The 20,799-nt window shown below is 42.8% G+C and overlaps 1 protein-coding gene across 1 annotated transcript in view; it reads left to right on the top strand.

Annotated features, from left to right (window-relative positions):
* Positions 1–20,799, top strand: part of LOC129859462 (kinesin-1 heavy chain) — a 41,113-nt gene that overhangs the window by 16,705 nt on the left and 3,609 nt on the right. Inside the window, exons 2-23 of the mRNA XM_055929281.1 lie at positions 2,168–2,255; positions 2,351–2,424; positions 2,679–2,783; positions 2,967–3,015; positions 5,029–5,084; positions 6,944–7,031; positions 7,561–7,685; positions 10,940–11,044; positions 11,497–11,642; positions 12,504–12,652; positions 12,977–13,167; positions 13,555–13,623; positions 16,199–16,405; positions 16,745–16,888; positions 17,134–17,322; positions 17,548–17,665; positions 17,908–17,963; positions 18,233–18,342; positions 18,509–18,610; positions 18,782–18,914; positions 19,457–19,561; positions 19,835–20,051. Of these exons, the coding sequence (XP_055785256.1) occupies positions 2,168–2,255; positions 2,351–2,424; positions 2,679–2,783; positions 2,967–3,015; positions 5,029–5,084; positions 6,944–7,031; positions 7,561–7,685; positions 10,940–11,044; positions 11,497–11,642; positions 12,504–12,652; positions 12,977–13,167; positions 13,555–13,623; positions 16,199–16,405; positions 16,745–16,888; positions 17,134–17,322; positions 17,548–17,665; positions 17,908–17,963; positions 18,233–18,342; positions 18,509–18,610; positions 18,782–18,914; positions 19,457–19,561; positions 19,835–20,051 (2,626 nt within the window). The remainder of the gene's footprint in view (positions 1–2,167; positions 2,256–2,350; positions 2,425–2,678; positions 2,784–2,966; positions 3,016–5,028; positions 5,085–6,943; positions 7,032–7,560; positions 7,686–10,939; positions 11,045–11,496; positions 11,643–12,503; positions 12,653–12,976; positions 13,168–13,554; positions 13,624–16,198; positions 16,406–16,744; positions 16,889–17,133; positions 17,323–17,547; positions 17,666–17,907; positions 17,964–18,232; positions 18,343–18,508; positions 18,611–18,781; positions 18,915–19,456; positions 19,562–19,834; positions 20,052–20,799) is intronic.

Raw genomic sequence — 20,799 nt, forward strand, 5'->3', positions numbered from 1 at the left:
CTCAAGTAAATGTAGGGAGATATGGCAAAAATGTATTACAATATTTTGACAGTTTTATGTTTTTGAATAAAAGTAATAAAATGCTTTGAGTAGTGCATGTCCCTAGCGTGGCAACGCATACATTCTAAGTGATTTCAATGGGGCTTTCTCCCGTCTTTTAAGGTTTCCCAGTGAAAACGTGGCCTGCCGGTTCGCACATATGAGGTTTTTTGGGGGGCTATTTGCGCACATATTTTCTTGAGACAAGGCAAAGTTTGGTAACCCAAGTCTAAGCCCCTTCGTCGGTGATTGGTCAACTGTACTACTACTACTACTACTGCTACTAGTACTACTAGTACTACTAGTACTACTAGTACTACTAGTAGTAGTAGTAGTAGTAGTAGTAGTAGTAGTAGGGATTATTCAATGAGGTGTTAGTCATCAACAAGAGACAACTCATTTTTCATGCAAGTTTTCACTTGAGAAATACTGCACCAAACAGCCTAGTTGGATGTAAAATTCTGTGACTAAGACCTTGGCAAAAAGGTCAAATTAATGACAGATTTCTTGATTTATCTTCAGACTATTCTGACTCACTTTTGAAGAACTGGTACTATGGCGTATCGAGCGGCAGTATTATGGGTTGTCCTTGTTTTTCATGCAGTCTTTTAAGGGAGTATGCGAGGCACATGCATTCGCTTCGCCTAGCCAAGTAATGCTAGCAGCAAACCGAAACTAGTGTGCAGGCGCCTTTTTATACTGTTCAATCCAACTTACCCCCACCCCTCCAAATGTAGCATTTTCATGAAATTCTGCATTTCCTGCCTTCGTTTTATCATTTCCACACTGCATCAATTGGGTGAAAATCTAGGTCAAATTGCAATTTTGACTTGCGAGTTAGAACAAAAGACTTATGTGAACTATTGGATCAGAGAAATATAAATCTGTTCAAATTTCTATTGTTAGAATATAGTGGACAGCACTTTGACTACATTGTTTGACATGACCGGGTAGGAACCAAAGTGTCGGTCAGTATTAACCAGGGGACTCTAATTAGATGTTACATTACATGGTTTCTGTAGCTAACCCATTCAAGCTTCGCCTATCCCTCTGATTTTATAGGATATCGTTGCAACATGCTTATTTAGGCATACACGAGCACTGGTATCAGGCTGTATTAGCTAGCTACGTTTGCTCTGACTCTTGTACAGTTGGTGAACTAGCTAGCCAGCTAAATAGCAATTAGCATCTAACACAATTTATTTTAGCCACAACCTGCGAAGACAAACTTGCAAACAGTAAGATACACTATATGATTGTGGATTTATATTAAGAAGCAAAGTAGAAAGCAAAATCGTTGTGACCCACATCTTGTGAACGGGAACTTGTCGGCAAGTGCTCTTGACTCCGTGGTCACACAACTGCTCTCCCTGAGTGACGGGGCAGGGCTTGGTGTGGAAAGTAGGAGAAGAGGGGAGAGTGATGATTCAAGTAGCAAACACAAAACTGGACATGACACTTGGCAGAGTGGCGTATCACATTTAACAAACCAAACATTGGAATACCGTAGGGCTGTCCCCGGCAATAATATTTAGTGTTGTTGATTGGTCTAAATTTGTACGTATTTTTACATATCAACACGCTATGTTTGAATACTGAGCTTGTCTGATGATTTTCTATAGGTTGAACTATTGTCATTCTCAATGGATATAAAAACAGACTTTTGTTTACTTGCTGTTTGAGGCGAAGAAAACAATTACTTTGAGACGTGCCACAGTGATGGTAAGTTAAAACAATCAGAAAAAAACGGTAAATGTACTACTGGTGTGCCGTCTCCGCAATGGATTAGTTCACTCAGACAGGCGTGAATCAGACGGGTGTCTCGTGTGCCATAACATAAAAATATATATATATTTGCCACTACTCAAGTAAAAAAAACTTGATCGACCAAACAATTGACCAGTTGACTAAATGTGGTCAGTCTTAAAATACTGTTATAAAAGGAATCCCAAACCGGTCCTTGCATCAATATCTGTGTGTGGTATACTACCCAGCCCTAAATAAATGTCAACATTAGTGCAAGTTACAGTAATTCTGTTTTGGAGACTTTTCCTAATCACCTTGTTGTTCTTGAGAGACCTACTAAGTATTCTTTGTTGCTGATTTGACTTTCCCTCTCGTCTTACAGGGTAAACCGTTCATGTTTGACCGAGTGTTCGGGTCCAATACGACGCAGGAGCAGATGTACAAAGCCTCTGCTCAAAAGATTGTTAAAGGTACTATCCTGTGGCACTATCCTACCAGTGCAAACCTTCTAGGCAGTTTTAAAGTAATTGTTTTAAGTTCTCAATGTCTTTTACTACCTACACAGATGTCCTTGAGGGCTACAACGGGACTATATTTGCCTTTGGGCAGACATCGTCTGGAAAAACACACACCATGGAGGTGAGGGAGAGCGAGGCCTATAAAATCTTACATGCTTCTATCTTAATGGGTTTGGTCAAATGAATTCAACCAGGATTTGGGTCAATTACATTTCAATTGTCAATGAAGGAAGTAAACTGAAATTCCTAACATGCTCTCAAAGAAATTGGAATTTTCAAGTTACTTCCTGCATTGACGGAATTTAAATACAATTTTGACCCCAACCCTGCTTTCAACTGTTCTGTTTGACGCAAACCTGTCTTTGTCCTGTAAAGGGTATCCTCCATGACCCGGATGGTATGGGGATCATCCCCAGAATAGTCCAGGACATCTTCAACTACATCTACTCAATGGACGAGAATCTGGAGTTCCACATCAAGGTATGGAGCACTTCAACCACACAGCTGCCCTCAAGTGCATCGGTTGCCAAATAAAAAGGGCCTTAAGACAGAGCGCGCCCTGTGAATCTACTAACTAGCTAGCTATTCCACATCAGCTACACAATCCGAATCAAAAACACTGCCCAGCTAGATTGTTTCTAATCAGAGGACTCTCTGTTGCAGGTTTCATATTTTGAAATTTACCTGGACAGGATCAAGGACCTACTGGATGGTACGTACTGTATGTTACGGCACAGCAAGCGTCCTCATCTGACCATTCTGGAGATTTAGGGTGTGTCCCAAATGGCACGCTATTTCATATAGTCCATTACTTTTCACCAGGACGGGTAGGGCTCTGGGGAAAATGTGTGCACTGTTTAGGGAATAGGGTGCCATTTGGGACGCAGACATCGTCTGTTGGGTAATTACTCCCCCTCACACACATGCATACTGTTGAAGTCGGAAGTTTGCATACACTTATGTTGGAGTCATTAACTCGTTTTTCAACCACATCACAAATTTCTTGTTAACAAACTATAGTTTTGGCAAGTCGGTTAGGACATCTACTTTGTGCATGACACAAGTACTTTTTCCAACGATTGTTTAGAAAGATTATTTCACTTATTCACTGTATTACAATTCCAGTTGGTCATAAGTTTACATACACTAAGTTGACTGTGCCTTTAAACAGCTTGGAAAATTCCAGAAAATTATGTCATGGGTTTAGAAGGTTCTGATAGGCTAATTGATCGTTTGAGTCAATTGGAGGTGTACCTGTGGATGTATTTCAAGGCCTACCTTCAAACTCAGTGCCACTTTGCTAGACACCATGGGAAAATCAAAAGAAATCGTCCAAGACCTCAGAAAAACAATTGTAGACCTCCACAAGTCTGGTTTATCCTTGGGAGCAATTTCCAAACGCTTGAAGGTACCACGTTCATCTGTACAAACAATAGTACACAAGTATAAACACCATGGGACCACGCAGCTGTCATACCGCTCAGGAAGGAGATGCATTCTGTCTCCTAGAGATTCATTTACTTTGGTGTGAAAATTGCAAATCAATCCCAGAACAACCGCAAAGGACCTTGTGAAGATGCTGGAGGAAACCGGTATAAAAGTATCTATATCCACAGTAAAACGAGTCCCTATATCAACATAACCTGAAAGGCCGCTCAGCAAGGAAGAAGCCACTGCTCCAAAAGCGCCATAAAAAAGCCGTACTTTTTGGAAAAATTTCCTCTGGTCTGATGAAACAAAAATGGAACTATTTGGCCATAATGACCATCATTATGTTTGGAGGTTAAAGGGGGAGGCTTGCAAACCGAAGAACACCATCCCAACTGTGAAGCATGGGGGTGGCAGCATCATGTTGTGGAGGAGCTTTGCTGCAGGAGGGACTGGTGCACTTCACAAAATAGATGGCATCATTAGGAATGAAAATTATGTGGATATATTGAAGCAACGTCTCAAGACATCAGTCAAGAAGTTAAAGCTTGGTCGCAAATGGGTCTTCCAAATGTACAATGACCCCAAGCATACTTCCAAAGTTGTGGCAAAATGGCTTAAGGACAACAAATTCAAGGTATTGGAGTGGCCATCACAAATCCCTGACCTCAATCCTATAGAAAATGTGTGGGCAGAACTGAAAAAGCGTGTGCGAGCAAGGAGGCCTACAAACCTGTTTCAGTTACACCAGCTCTGTGAGTAGGAATTGGCCAAGATTCACCTAACTTATTGTGGGAAGCTTGTGGAAGGCTAACCAAAACGTTTGACCCAAGTTAAACAATTTAAAGGCAATGCTACCAAATACTAATTGAGTGTATGTAAACTTTTGACCGACTGGGAATGTGATGAAAGAAATAATAGCTGAAATAAATCATTTTCTCTAATATTATTCCGACATTTCACATTCTTAAAATTAAGTGGTGATCCTAACTGACCTAAGACGGGGCATTTTTAATAGGATTAAATGTCAACAATTGTGATAAACTGAGGTTAAAAGTATTTGGCTCGGGTGTATGAAAACTTACGACTTCAACTGTACTTCAATTGAGTTGTTTCTGTCTAGACAGTGAACTTATAACCTGCAGCATTCAAATGATTTAAAAAAAAACATTTGGTGGCTGCTTTGTGCTTTTAAATGCTGGTACCTGCCTGTTGACAATTCCTTGTTAATATTGTGATCAACATAAGTAATGCAATAACTGCATGAATAAAATGTTTTTTTTTTCTCCCTCTGCAGTAACAAAGAACAACCTGTCTGTACACGAGGATAAAAACAGGGTGCCCTATGTCAAGGTAAGTCTTATTTATGGTCAAGTGAACCAAACACATCTACAGTGCATTCGGAAAGTTTTCAGACCCCTGACTTTCCCCACATTTTGTTACATTCTAGAATAAGGCTGCAACGTATTAAATTGTTTTGTTCCCTCATCAATCTACTCCCACACTATCCATAATGACAGAGCAAAAACAACAGGTGTTTAGAGATGTTTGAAAATTTTCATAAGTTTTCAGACCCTTTGCTTAGTATTTTGTTCAAGCACATTTGGCAGGGATTTACAGCCTCGAGTCTTCTTGGGTATGACGCTACAAGCTTGGCACACCTGTATTTGGGGAGTTTCTCCCATTCTTCTCTGCAGATCCTCTCAAGCTCTGTCAGGTTGGATGCTGGAGCGTTGCTGCACAGCTATTTTCAGGTCTCTCCAGAGATGTTTGATGGGGTTCAAGTCTGTCCTCTGGCTGGGCCACTCGAGACATGTCCCGAAGCCATTCCTGTGGTGTCTTGGCTGTGTTCTTAGGGTCGTTGTCTTGTTGGAAGGTGAACCTTTGCCCCAGTCTGAGGTTCTGAGCACTCTGGAGCAGGTTTTCGTCAAGGATCTCTCTACTTTGCGTCATTAATCTTTGCTTCGTCCATGACTAGTCTCCCAGTCACTAACGCTGAAAAACATCCTCACAGCATGATGCGGCCACAACCATGCTTCACCGTAGGTATGGTGCCAGGTTTCTTCCAGACTTGGCGTTCAGGCAAAAGAGTTCAATCTTGGTTTCATTTGACCAGAGAATCTTGTTTCTTATGGTCTGAGAGTCTTTAGGTGCCTTTTGGCAAACTCCAAGTGGGCTGTCATGTGCTTTTTTACTAAGGAGTGGCTTCCTTCTGGCCACTCTACCATAAAGGCCTGATTGGTGGAGTGCTGCAGAGATGGGAGAACCTTCCAGAAGGACAACCATCTCCACAGAGGAACTCTGGAGCTCTGTCAGAGTAACCATCGGGTTCTTGGTCACCTCCCTGACCAAGGCCCTTCTCCCGCGATTGCACAGTTTGTCCGTGCGGCCAGCTGTAGGAGAAGTCTTGATGGTACTTAACTTATTCATTTAATAATGATGAAGGCCACTTGGGGACCCACTTGGGGACCTACATTTTTTTTGGTACCCTTTTCCAGATCTGTGCCTCGACACAATCCTGTCTTGAGCTTTATGGACAATTCCTTCGACCTCGTGGCTTGGTTTTTGCTCTATGAACTGGACCAATATATAGACGTGTGTGTGTGTGTGTGTGCGCGTGCCTTTCCAAATCCGGAGCTCAATATCGAGTCACATAGCAAAGGGTCTGAATAGTTATGCAAAAAATATATTTTTGTCTTATGAATTTGCAAAAATTTCTAAACATGTCACTTTGTTATTTTGGGGTATTGTGTGTAGATTGATGAGGATAAATGAATGTAATTCATTTTAGAATAAGGCTGTAACCAAATGTGGAAAAAGTCAAGGGGTCTGAATACTTTACGAATGCACTGGTAAATGGTACCATAGATGGATCCATGAACGGTTGGTTGGTCAGGTGGATGAAATCGTATGACATCCGTAGATGTATGCGTCTCAATGTGTCGGTCTCAAATGATACCCTATTCCCTTTGTAGTGCACTACTTTTGGATTTGTGGACGCTGGTCAAAAGTAGTGCACTTATATAGGAAATAGTACTACTTCGGATGCATCCTATTTGTGGGTTGGAGAAAGTCAAAGCACTTTACAATACCGATAGAACTTCCTGATTATCCGCGACTTTAATGTCAATGTTATCTAAGTTTTTCATCATAATCGTCTCTTTGTCTACCATGTTAAATCACAGTGGTTCCTTGGTTCCTTGTGTCCCCAGGGGTGTACCGAGCGCTTTGTTTGCAGCCCCGAGGAGGTCATGGATACTATTGACGAGGGCAAATCCAACCGACACGTGGCCGTCACAAGTGAGTCAGTCCAACACTGGGACCGTTTCAGTCCCGCCTGCTTCTCATGGGTTCATTATGATCCTCAGCCTGCATCTCCTGATCTACCAAGCCACGTCCTAAATGACACCTTTTTCTCTTTATAGTGACTATTTTTGACCAGGGTCCATAGGGGTGTGGTCAAAAGTAATGCACTATTTAGTGAACAGGGTGCCATTTAGGATGCAATTACTCAGCCGTTACATAATTAGGACCAGGAGTTTTCCTGACCAGGAATCTGGAAAATCTGTAGACAAAAGTTAATATACACAGTAGAACTTGTAGTAAGCTAGTGTTCTCTAGAAACTAAAACATTACTGAGCAGTCCTTTCAACTGAAAGTGAAAGATTATGACAATGATGCTAGCAATCAAAGATGTTCTTAATGTAGACTTTTTTATAAATACACATGAATACATTAGATTCCTCACAGAATCATGGCCATCAAGTTCTTTGTTTCTGTTAACGCAATATAACAAATATATTGCTAACGTATGTGTGTGTTTTTATAGACATGAATGAGCACAGCTCCAGAAGTCACAGTATCTTCCAGATCAACGTGAAGCAGGAGAACACTGCTACAGAGCAGAAACTCAGCGGCAAGCTCTACCTTGTCGATCTGGCCGGTAGCGAAAAAGTATGTCATCCTTTCTTTCTCTGTGCCTTTCTGTGTCTGCGTTTTGATCATTCACCATTTTCCAGAAGTGTGCAATTGCCCACTTCGGCATGGATTTTACAATGGTGTTATCAGTCCAGCCAGTGCTTACACCAATCCTTTTAAATGCACGATGAGGAGAGTGCAGGTGCACACTTGTGGAAAATTGGGATGGAGCCTAAGCCTTCCTCCGTGTACTTTTCCCCTGGTTCCTCCCTTTGTCTCCATCTTGGTGTTCAAGTTCAACACATTCACTTTTGCACAATGCTTGCTTTCTCCTACTGTAGATATAGCCTAGCAGGCAGCTATTGATTTGAACATTTGGTCATAACTAGCTAGTCTGCCACAACTAGCTAGTAATAGGAGATAAGGAGATAAGCTCCTGTCCTATGAGCCGTTCTGGCTCGGACACGGCTACTTTTACCACATCTTGGTTTGCCTCGAGTCTTTAGCACGAGGGTTGAATATTTTCCCAGTATTTTACAAATGTTACATCTCGAGAATAAATAATTTTACTCCCGGTATTTCCCGCCAAAACCGGAAAGTTTGGAAAGTATTCAGAACCCTTGATTTTTATCCACATTTTGTTACTTTACGGCCTTATTCTAAAATTGAATAAATCATTTTTTCCCTCATCAATCTACACACTACCCCATAATGACAAAGCGAAAACATTATTTTCTTTGTGTAAATTTATAATGAATGAAAAACGAAATACCTTATTTATATAAGTATTCAGACCCTTTGCTATGACACTCGAAATTGAGCTCGGGTGCATCCTGTTTCCATTGATCATTCTTGATGTTTCTACAACTTGATTGGAGACCACCTGTGGTAAATTCAATTTATTGGACTGGATTTGGAAAGGTGCACACCTGTGTGTGTGTATATTTTAAGGTTCCACAGTTAACAGTGCATGTCAGAGCACTCTACCAATCATGACTTTATGGTATAGTGTCTAGACGGAATACACTCCTCAGTAAAAGGCACATGACAGCCCGCTTGGAGTTTGCCAAAAGGCACCTAAAGGACTCTCAGACCATAATAAACAAGATTATCTGGTCTGATGAAACCAAGATTGAACTCTTTGGCCTGAATTCTAAGCGTCATGTCTGGAGGAAACCTTGCACCATCCCTACAGGGAAGCGTGGTGGCTGCATCATGCTTTGGGGATGTTTTTCAGCGGCAGGGACTGGAAGACTAGTCAGGATCGAGGGAAAGATGAACAGAGCAAAGTACAGAGATCCTTGATGAAAACCTGCTCCAGTGCGCTCAGGCCCTCAGACTGGGGAAAAATGTCACCTTCCAACAGGACAACGACCCTAAGCACACAGCCAAAATAATGCAGGAGTAGCTTCGGGACATGTCTCTGAATGCCCTTGAGTGGCCCAGCCAGAGCCCAGACTTGAACCCCATTAAACATCTCTGTAGAGACTTGGAATTGGCTGTGCAGCGACGCTCCCCATCCAACCTGACAGAGCTTTGGAGGAACTGCAGAGAATGGGAGAAACTCCCCAAATACAGGTGTACCAAGCTTGTAGTGTCATACCCAAGAAGACTCGAGGCTGTTATTGCTGCCAAACGTGTTTCAACAAAGTACTGAGTGAAGGGTCTGAATACTTACGTAAATGTGATATTGGTTTAGTTTTTTTTTTTATAGCAAAATTCCAACCTGTTTTTGCTTTGTCATTGTGGGGCATTTTGTGTAGGTTGAGGGGGGAAAAACAATGAATGTTTTTGAATAATGTTGTAATGTAACCACATGTGGACAAAGTCGAGGGTTCTGAACTTCCCGATTTGCTTTGTATAGCTTTCATAATATTTCCCCTAATGCTTCATTCCTTCCTCGCTTTCATCAGTTAAATTAAACACATTTTGTCCTTCATCATTCTAATGACATGCTTGAATAATATAGGACTAGAATTAGATGCGGACGGCTTTCACTTTTCTTCCCAACAAATTCATTGTTATGGATCTGAATAAGTGACTGCTATAGCCTACCACAATTGCGTGTTCGCTCTTCTTTCAAACTACCTGTGAGTTCTATTGGTTGCTGTATTTAACATTCAGCAAACAATAGTCTATTGGCATGAGAAAATGCGACAACAAAAAAGTGTTTTCCTGCATGGGACTCCAAGAGCTAAGGAGAGTGGCCAGCAGAGCACATGTGCGTGTGTATTGCTCAAGAGACAGAGGTTAGAAGCTTATTATGCATAACCCATCATTGATTAGCTAAATATAAAGCTAATACTGCATTGAATGTATTACTTGAGAGGTAGACTAGTTTATATATATCCATCCTGTTCAAGGTTGAGTATCTATTTTGGATGCAATTTGAATGGATTTGGAGAGCGAGAGAGACTACCACTATGCTTTAACGCAACAATATTTGAGTAATGGGTAGTTTTAACTCTGCAGCTGCAATTATTTTATTTTTTTAGTTACCCGGAAAGCGTGTAATGTATAATTAGACGTGCATTCGGTTCTTATATTACTGTAGGCTATGCTGCAGCAAATGTAGACCTACCTGTCACCCACAAAAGAATTTACCATGATGAAGTCTGCATGCATTGTGAACTGAACTCCATACTGAGATGGGCTCTCTGTCCCCAACATGAGCGTTGATTATTGATCATGCAGAGAGAAGACTGCAGAGAAGCAAGATTTAGTCATAGCATATCATTCAAGTTCCATTTCACGTCATGCTGTTTATATACAGTAAATCATTTATTTTTTACTGGTGTCTCGCATTTATTTGTCCCGGAAAAGAGTGTTTTGGGCGGTAAATCTCGATAACCGCGTTCCCACCATTCAACCCTATTTAGCACATATATGTTGTTACTCCTTACTCACACGACAACAGCAGTAATCTGATCATAATCCAAAGGATGGCACTAAACTCAAGCAAAGCCTTTCTCATGCTTCGTTGCCCTTTTTTCATTATCTGTTTTTGTTACAAATGAATATCAATGTTTGTAGTGTCCTGTATCATCTTTAAGATTTCTGTCAGCATTACTTCCTTAGTTAGATATGGGACCAAACCAAATGGCTCCCTTTATCATATATAGTGCACTACTTTTCATAAAAATAGTGCACTAAATCAAGAATAGGGTGCCATTTGGGACAGAGGCTGTTTCTTAGAATTTTGGGTGATGTAATGTCCTGTGATAGTCTTATACCAGTGTGGTCATGAGGGCTTGTGTGTTGGATTTTGATCTCTTAAAAATTGTATCTAGGTGGGTAAAACTGGAGCTGAGGGAGCGGTGCTGGAAGAAGCTAAAAACATCAACAAATCCCTGTCTGCGCTGGGCAACGTCATCTCTGCCCTAGCCGAAGGCTCGGTAAGATAACATAATACCACTGCTCCCTCGGGGCTGGGGAGAATGACTGTAAATGACACCCTATTCCCTAAATAGTGAACTTCTTCTTGACCAAACTCTGGTCAAAAGTAGTACACTATATAGGGAATAGGGTGTCATTTGGGACGCGGTGTCCACAAACAGCTGTTCTAACAAAAGGGAGAACATCAGAGAAATACATATTTTTCTAATGAGGATATTTTCAAGTTAGGAACGTATGATAAAATATGGGAGGAATCAAAAGAGTGTCTCATGCACAAGTCATACACGCATATGTCTAAACACTTGTAATCTAGGTTTTCAGTACCTGTACACGGTACAATTTACTCTTGTATTACATAGAGTACAGCCCAGGTTTTCAGCATTATTCTCCGGAACAAAGTGATGAGTGTTTTTAGATTGAAGCTCAAGTCCCTCTCCCCTCCTTTCCCCAGACCTATGTCCCTTACAGAGACAGTAAGATGACCCGTATCCTGCAGGACTCTCTGGGTGGTAACTGTAGGACCACCATGGTCATCTGTGCCTCGCCCTCCGCCTACAACGAGGCTGAGACAAAGTCCACACTGATGTTCGGACAGCGGTACGTACAGGACGCTCTCAGCCCCTGGACTGTAAACGACCCACAACCAGTCTCGGCCCCTGTACTTATCTGTATATTATTGGGTCCCAGTTTTTTTTCTCAACCGGTATCCCCAATCACCTTTAGCTCTGTACCCCTTATCATGCAACCGATTGCATCTACTAGACCCATGTTTAGCCAACATTTTATTCATCTTCCCAATAATCCCTTTCGAATAGTCCTCATACCCCCAGGGGTACTAGTAACACCAGATTGAGCACCACTGCTGTATATGACCAAGAACCACCAGTGGGGTGGAAGTTTTGTAAATGGCAATTGAATGTTGGTACATTGTTAGCAATGGCTGTTATGTTCAGAATATGCTACAGTCTACACAGTTTATGCTTTATAGGAGGGTTGGTTGTTTTGGCAACAAAACCGATGCGTGTGCAACTATGGGGTAAAACAGATTGGGTTGGCTTAGATTGTTGACCACATGTCAACTATATTTTGTCTACAGTTTTTATTGAAAACATAAATACTTTGGCATAATGAGCACTTGTCTCTCAAATACATAATTACAGTGAATTTTAGCCATATTAGAGTAGATATAACATCAGACATGGTTTCAAGAACAAGACAAAACTAGCTGAAACAAGCCACCTACAATTCCCCACATGGCAGCTAATTGTCATTGTTGCTTGCTTTCTGGTCACCCAGAATCATAACACACGGACTTCTGACCCATTTTAATTGCACTTATCGTTTTCTTGATGTCAGCTAATCCGTTTTATGGGTGGTTGCCAGTGCCACACCCACTCTCAAAGGTGACACTTTGTTTTGTGACATCAGAAATTTAACTGTTGTGTATGTGTGTGACAGAGCTAAGACCATTAAGAACACAGTGTGTCTGAATGTGGAGCTGACGGCAGAACAGTGGAAGAAAAAGTATGAAAGAGAGAAGGCGAAGAACACAACCCTGAGGGGCACCGTCACCTGGCTGGAGAACGAACTCAACCGCTGGAGAAATGGTATGAGAGAAAAATATATGGAAACCATAAATCAGTATTCAGTTAGTGTTCAAAGATTACTGATAATTCCATGAATCACACTCATGTCCGTATTTTAGGATTGAACAGAGTCGTATTCAATAGTGTACTGCACACCGTAGCAAAAGTTTTGCAATGTAAACCGTGTTTAGAGAACTGTTTCTAATGACTACAACCCAGGAAATAGTCTACATGTTGCGTAGATACCACAGAAGTTTACTTTTAGTTTCTAACCCTGTCTGTCTCCATCCTTCTCTCCATGGCTCCCTCCCTTCCTCTTTCCCTCCCTCTGTGCTGCCCCTATAGGTGAGAGTGTTCCGGTGGAGGAGCAGTTTGACAAGGAGAAGGCTAACGCTGAGGTCCAGGCTCTAGACAACGTGGTGAACAATGAGAAGATGGCACCCACACCCAACATTCCAGGGGTTAAACTGACCGACGCAGAGAAGGAGAAGTGTGAGGCTGAGCTGTCTAAACTCTACAAGCAGCTGGATGATAAGGTGAGGTGGCAGAGCCACATGGCAACTTGCTAGATTCGATCTAGACAGTGACCTGTCATTTAAAGGTAGATTCAGTGCGATGACGCAGATGCACAAAGTGAACAGCAGCAGTTGGTCAATTTCCGCAGGAACTAAGAGCTCAACTTCTCTGCTGTTTTGTTCCCATAGCTATCACGTCGTAGCAGCGATAAGCGAACCCGTGCACATGCACAGATCCTCTGTGTGAGAGCAAAGTCTTGCATCGCGCTCATTGCAATATCTGTGGTCCTGCTCGTGGCAACGCCATAATGCTGAGTCTACCTTTGAAATATGTTTTGCTGATGATTTGAGACGAGAACACTTTGGTATTAACACACCCCCTCCCCCTCTCTCTCTTCTCTCCATCAGGATGATGAGATCAACCAGCAGAGCCAGCTGGCAGAGAAACTAAAGCAGCAGATGCTGGACCAGGAGGAGGTGAGACCCCTTGCTACCACAAGCGTATATACGCACGCCGCGTCCCTCCAGCCCTCCTGCTCTGTTAACAATGCCATCAGTCTGCCTGTACAGGCCCGTCTGAGGGGTCAGACTGTTAGCTGTCGGTTAGCCCGGACACAGCAGGGTTAAAGAGGCGCCACTCAGCCTGGGTAGAATCTGACATCTAACACATCTCAGCCTTCTGTAGGCTGGATTTTAATTACAGATGAATATTCTGAGTAGGGAATTAATAATAACAGGCATGGGTCTTGTTCAGTAGGGCACAAAATAGCATAATGTTCTGCAATTGAAAGTACCTCTCACCTACCTGTTTCAAAAGTTTTCTCCCTACTGAACACAATCGCAAGTTATCTTTTTACAAGCGAGAGCTACACCTTTCCCCCCTCATTAGCCTTTTACAAAGACAGAGAAGAAACCGTATCAATCAATTACTTAGGCAAAGTGGGGATATTTCATTATGTTTACATACTATTTACATACTACTGATTTGAAACAGTAACAGTACAATAAATACCTGGAATGGGATGGTACGGGGGACACACGTTCCTTTCCTGTAACCCTGACCTGATGTCCCCACCTTAGTTTTACGCTGGTGAAAGTTTAATGGATTTCCTCATCAGACTAAAGAGAGGCTGTGGTAAGTTGTAGTCAGCCTGTAGTTCTCTTCTTCAAAGGTATTGAGTCACCATCTGATTTAAATGTGTCCCAAATGGCCCCCTATTCCCTTTATAGTGCACTACTTTTGACCAGGACCCATAGCACAGGAGGCTGCTGAGGGGAGGATGGCTCATATTAATGGCCAGAACAAATGGACTCAAACAAATCAAATCAAATGTTATTTGTAACATGCGCCGAATACAACAGGTGTAGACCTTGCAGTGAAATGCTTACTTACAAGCCCTTAACCAAGAATGCACTTCAATAAATAAAGTTAAAATATTTACTAAATAAACTAAAGTAAAAAATGTAATAAAAAGTAACACAATAAAATAATAATGAGGTTATATACCAGTACCAATTCAATGTGCGGGAATACATTCAATGTGCGGGGGTTTGCCGTGTCCTTTTCACAACTATCTTGATGTGTTTGGACCATGATAGTTTGTTGGTGATGTGGACACAAGGTGCTTGAAACTCTCGACCTGCTCCACTACATTTCGTCAATATTAATGGGGGCTTGTTCGGCCCTCCTTTTCCTGTAGTCCACGATCAACTCCTTTGTCTTGCTCACGTTGAGAGCTCACACTGCCAGGTCTCATCGTTTTCGGTGATCAGGCCTACCACTGTTGTCGTCAGAAAACTTGATGGTGTTGGAGTTGTGCTTGGCCATGCAGTCGTGGGTGAACAGGGAGTACAGGAGTGGACTGAGCACACACCCTTGAAGGGGCCCCAGTGTTGAGGATCAGCGTGGCAGATGTGGTGTTGCCTACCCTTACCACCTGGGGGCTGCCCATCAGGAAGTCCAGGATCCAGTTGCAGAGGGATGTGTTTAGTCCCAGGGTCAGCTTAGTGATGAGCTTTGTGGGCACTATGGTTTTGAATGCTGAGCTGTAGTCAATGTACAGCGTTCTAACGAAGGTGTTTGTCCAGGTGGGAAAGCAGTGTGGAGTGCGATTGAGATTGCGTCATCTGTGGATCTGTTGGGGCGGTATGTGAATTGGAGTGGGTCTAGGGTTTCCGGGATAATGGTGTTGTGAGTCATGACCAGCATTTCAAGCACTTCATGGCTACCGACGTGAGTGCTATGAGGCGGTAGTCATTTAAGCAAGTTGCCTTCGCTTTCTTGGGCACAGACTATGGTGGTCTGCTTGAAACATGTAGGTATTAGACTCAATCAGGGAGAGGTTGAGAATGTCACCGACCATGCTTGCCAGTTGGTCCGCGCTTGCTCGGATCACACGTCCTGGTAATCCATCTGGCCCTGTGGCCTTGTGAATGTTGACCTGTTTAAAGGGCTTGCTCACATCGGCTACGGCGAGTTGTACGGAAACCATTTGTTTGGCTTATTTGATACCATTCCACCCATTCTGCTCCAACCATTACCATGAGTCCGTCCTCCCTGATTAATGTGCCACCTACCTCCTGTGGCCCATAGGGCTCATAGGTCCAAAGTAGTGCATTATTTAGGGAATAGGGTGACATTTAGGACTCATCCACTGTGATGTTGTGATTCAGATCCTTAGAGACTAGTATGAGGTTCATCGCCAACACTCAGGGTTTTGGCTCTAGCTGGCTCACATAGATAAGATGGAGATGAGAGAAGAGGTGTCCTGGGATAGCTGCGGTACATTCGATTTTAAAGCAGCAATCTGCAGTTGCTACATCCGTTTTGGGAATTTAAATGTAATGATATATACAGTCATTCAATCTTGAAAATATTATTTATACATGCTTAGTTTGACTCTTACCCCATCAGAACCCAAACTAAGCTTTTTATTCCTTAGTTTGTAAACAATGTGAAGGTGAATAATTACATTGTTAGAACTATACATTTTCTTGAATGGTCAGTCCTTGTATCCATAGCTCTGTCTTTGAATTTGTGTTCCTTCTCCAGCTGTTGGCCTCATCACGTCGCGACCACGACAACCTGCAGGTAGAGCTGAACCGTCTGCAGTCTGAAAATGAGGCGTCTAAGGAGGAGGTGAAGGAGGTGCTACAGGCCCTGGAGGAGCTGGCTGTTAACTATGACCAGAAGAGCCAGGAGGTGGAGGACAAGACTAAGGAGTTTGAGGCTCTCAGCGAGGAGCTTAACCAGAAATCGGTGAGAAGGATGCCATTTTCCAATAGGTCTACCTTTTTTTTTTCTTTTTTTTTTTTTTATAAATGTCTTTCCTTCCTCTCTACCTTCAACCAGAAATTGGTGAGAGGAGAACAAGTCATTCATAATCTAAACTCACCAAGAGATTTTAGTATTGTTGAAATCCTATGATGTATTTGTCTTATGCCAACTACTGACACTTTAGGTAAGAAATCCTGCTGGTTTTCACTGATTGGCTGTTCACTCAGCTAGTGTTCCAGGTGTAAGTCAGTCCAGGATTAGAAAGGGAGGATGAACACCAAAGTGTCTGGAACTAAACTTGTCCTTTGTTGTCGTCCTCAGAGTATCCTGGTGTCCATTGACTCTGAGCTGCAGAAGCTGAAGGAGATGACCAACCACCAGAAGAAGAGGGTCACTGAGATGATGTCATCGCTGCTCAAAGATCTGGCTGAGATCGGCATCGCTGTGGGCAGCAATGACATCAAGGTACGCATCATCATTCCGTGCCATGCCAGCTAATCATGGAAGGGAAGCCCAGTATTGGGATACTTTTTGGGGAAGCCTGAAGAGTGGATGTTTGTGGCTTGTGTACTGTATATACCAATTAACCTTATCCCAAACATTAGTAACTTCATCCTTAACTATGCTTTATGTACACTATATCTGATGCATGTCTTTTGCACAATGACATTTGAGTCTTACATTTGTGCCTTTACCCCCCCCTTCTCCAGCAACAGGAGGGGAGTGGTCTGATAGACGAGGAGTTCACGGTGGCACGTCTGTACATCAGTAAGATGAAGTCGGAGGTGAAGACCATGGTGAAACGCAGCAAACAGCTGGAGAGCACTCAGGCTGAGAGCATCGAGAAGATGGACGAGAATGAGAAGGAGCTGGCCTCCTGTCAGCTACGCATCTCCCAGGTAACCATCGTCACCTGGAATAGAGGGCTTGAGAGAGAAGGTGTCATGGGGTGGCTATCTTTCAAATCAAAATGTAGTCGCTTCTCTTGGTCGATTTTTATTTCAATTCAGTGAATTAAAAGCAATGAGGAACATTGGGATCCGGATTACAGTTTACTACTTGAATTAAATGGAATCTACCCCAACCCTGGTTCAATGTATTGCTCCATTTTAATTCCCCCTCAGCACGAGGCTAAGATCAAGTCCCTGACAGAGTACCTTCAGAACGTGGAGCAGAAGAAAAGACAGCTGGAGGAGAACGTAGACTCTTTGAATGAGGAACTGGTCAAGATCAGCGCTCAGGGTGACTACAACATTTTTTTATTTATCCTATTCAAACAGGAAGATCCCATCCCTCTTGCTTCGAAGACCTTTCCCCAACAAGGCACATCACACATTCCTTAATGAAATGTGTATTTTGATATGTTATTTCTACAAAACCATGAACATATTTGACTACAAGTTGACACCAAGCTTTTCAACAGTCTTCCACCCTCTACTGGTGAAAAGGTTGCTGACACCCGTCTCATGTTTCTCCTCTTGCAGAGAAAGTTCAGGCTATGGAGAAGGAAAATGAGGTCCAAACTGCCACCGAAGTCAAGGTATGACCAACAGTGGATATCTCCTGACAGGCTATTCTTTCATATCTTGATAACTGATCATTTAGATTATATAAACTTTTTGTGTTGGTGATATTTGTAAAATATTCTCCATTATTGTATGTTTGATTCCTGTATGTGCCAAATACACTCAATATATATCTTTGTTAAAGTTGACATCCATAGAAGTTTCTGCTTAAAATACCATATTTTGTGTTGGTACTCCGTTCTAATATATTTGTTGGTAACTAGTTGTATGTGTTTGTTGCTAGGAGGCGGTTGAGCATCAGATCCAGTCTCACCGCGAGGCCCATCAGAAACAGATCAGCAGCCTGAGAGACGAGCTAGACAACAAGGAGAAACTCATCACTGAGCTCCAGGAGTATGGGAACACATAACATACACACACACACACACTCGGCGCACGCATGCGCAGACACACACACTCACACAATTCCATGAGGCCCATCACACATGACATGGAACAACAATTTGTTAGTTAGTTGCTGGCTCTGTCTCACTATTTCAATTTGTGTCTCTCTCTCTAGTCTGAACCAGAAGATCATGCTGGAACAGGAGCGTCTGCGGGTGGAGCACGAGAAACTCAAATCCACCGACCAGGACAAGAGCCGCAAGCTGCACGAGCTCACGTACGTAACCACCCATCCATTTGCCTTACACAGTTGCCATCGTACATACACAATCTATATTCGCACACTATCATTTGTTCTTAGCTGAATCACCAATGTCGGCAACCATATGAAAAGCTGTGATGTGGCAATGCAGAATCACTGATCTGGTTGTGTGTGTGTGTTTTACAGGGTGATGCAGGACAGGAGAGAGCAGGCCAGACAAGACCTGAAGGGACTGGAGGAGACTGTGGCTAAGGAGCTCCAGACTCTCCACAACCTCAGAAAACTGTTTGTTCAGGACCTGGCTACCAGAGTCAAGAAGGTACAACACACAGTGTTAGCTTTTTACAAGCTTTTCACTTGAAGAGCGAGAGCTGCATATCCCCCCCCCAGTGAACAACCACTGTATAGCCTCCACATGGTCAGAAGTATGATTTTGATATCATGGATGGTCAGTCCTCGTATCCATAGCTCTGTCTATGAATTTGAAAGTGGTTCCATTTCTCCAGCCCTATCCCTTAGCTTTTTAACAAAACAGTGGCGGGGTACACTTTTATTGTTTGAACTGCAGATTTCTCCTTTAAATGTCATACCCCGTCTCTTATCAGCTTTGTTGCGTCACATATGATTATTTCCCCATACGCTTGTTGTTTTATACCACAATTCCGCGTTGAAAGTGTATGGGTCCGTGAAAGGCACCATTTGCTATGTTAATTACTGTTTCTCAATGGTTATTTAAAACTCAAACTTGGCTTTAATGGTGCCTTTCACTGAAAATGTGAGTGTTTGTGTGTCTCGTAAATGGAGAGCGAATGACAAGTGTAATAAAAGTAAATGTTCTGTAATAATTCATGTTTTCTGCAGAGCGCTGAGATGGACTCAGATGATACAGGGGGCAGTGCTGCTCAGAAACAGAAGATCTCCTTTCTGGAGAACAACCTGGAACAGCTTACAAAGGTCCACAAACAGGTAAACAAACATACACCTTAATACATATGTTAGTGCTCCCGTGGCAGAGAAGTATCCTGCTGTGATTGAATGGTGTGGTTTACTAAAGTCAGTAAGCCAGTACAGACCACAGCCCTTTAATGTAATAGAAGACACAGACATGCCAAATTACTCCCAAGATACATGTACTCTTCTGTCAACACAAATAGAAAAGATACAAGGGACAACTGTAATGTGACCAATAATTAATTAGTTACGGCATCTCGCTCTCTCCCCTTGTTCTTCTTCCTCTAGCTGGTGCGTGATAATGCAGACCTGCGCTGTGAGCTTCCTAAACTGGAGAAGCGTCTGCGTGCTACGGCTGAGCGGGTCAAGGCACTGGAGTCGGCCCTGAAGGAGGCCAAAGAGAACGCCGCACGCGACCGCAAACGCTACCAGCAGGAGGTGGACCGCATCAAAGAGGCCGTCAGGGCCAAGAACATGGCCAGGAGGGGCCACTCTGCTCAGATCGGTGAGGAACACACGCATATGCGTGCATAAAATCACACATGAATTCGCACACACAACTATATATACAAAGTATGTGGCCACCCATTCAAATTAGTGTATTCGGCTATTTACGGTGAAATACACTAATTTGAAAGGGTGTCCACATACTTTTGTGTATATATAGTGTGTGTGAATTCATGCGTGTGATTGTGTCTCTGCCTGCATATGCGTGCATAGTTACGAGATAACGTAACTGATTCCATTGTTTCAGTCACATTAGTGTTTCACCCTGTAAAACACACAACCAGATCAGTGATTCCCTGTTGCTGACGGGTGTATAGAATCGAGCACACAGCCATGCAATCTCCATAGACAAACATTGACAGTAGAATGGCCTTACTGAAGGGCTCAGTGACTTTTTAAACGTGGCACCTTCATTGGATGCCACCTTTCCAACAAGTCAGTTCTTCAAATTTCTGGCCAACTAGAGCCGTCCCGGTCAACTAGAAGTGCTGTTATTGAAGTGGAAATATCTTGGGGCAACAACGGCTCATCCATGAAGTGGTAGACCACACAAGCTCACAGAACGGGAACGCAGAGTGCTGGAGAGCATAGCGCTTAATAATCGTCTGTCCTCGGTTGCAACACTCGCTACCGAGATCCAAACTGCCTCTGGAAACAACATCAGCACAATAACTGTTCGTCGGGAGCTTCATGAAATGGGTTTCCATGTCTGAGCAGCCGCACAAGCCTAACATCACCATGCGCAA

Source organism: Salvelinus fontinalis, chromosome 7, assembly GCF_029448725.1.
Source record: "Salvelinus fontinalis isolate EN_2023a chromosome 7, ASM2944872v1, whole genome shotgun sequence".
Lineage (NCBI taxonomy): Eukaryota > Metazoa > Chordata > Actinopteri > Salmoniformes > Salmonidae > Salvelinus > Salvelinus fontinalis.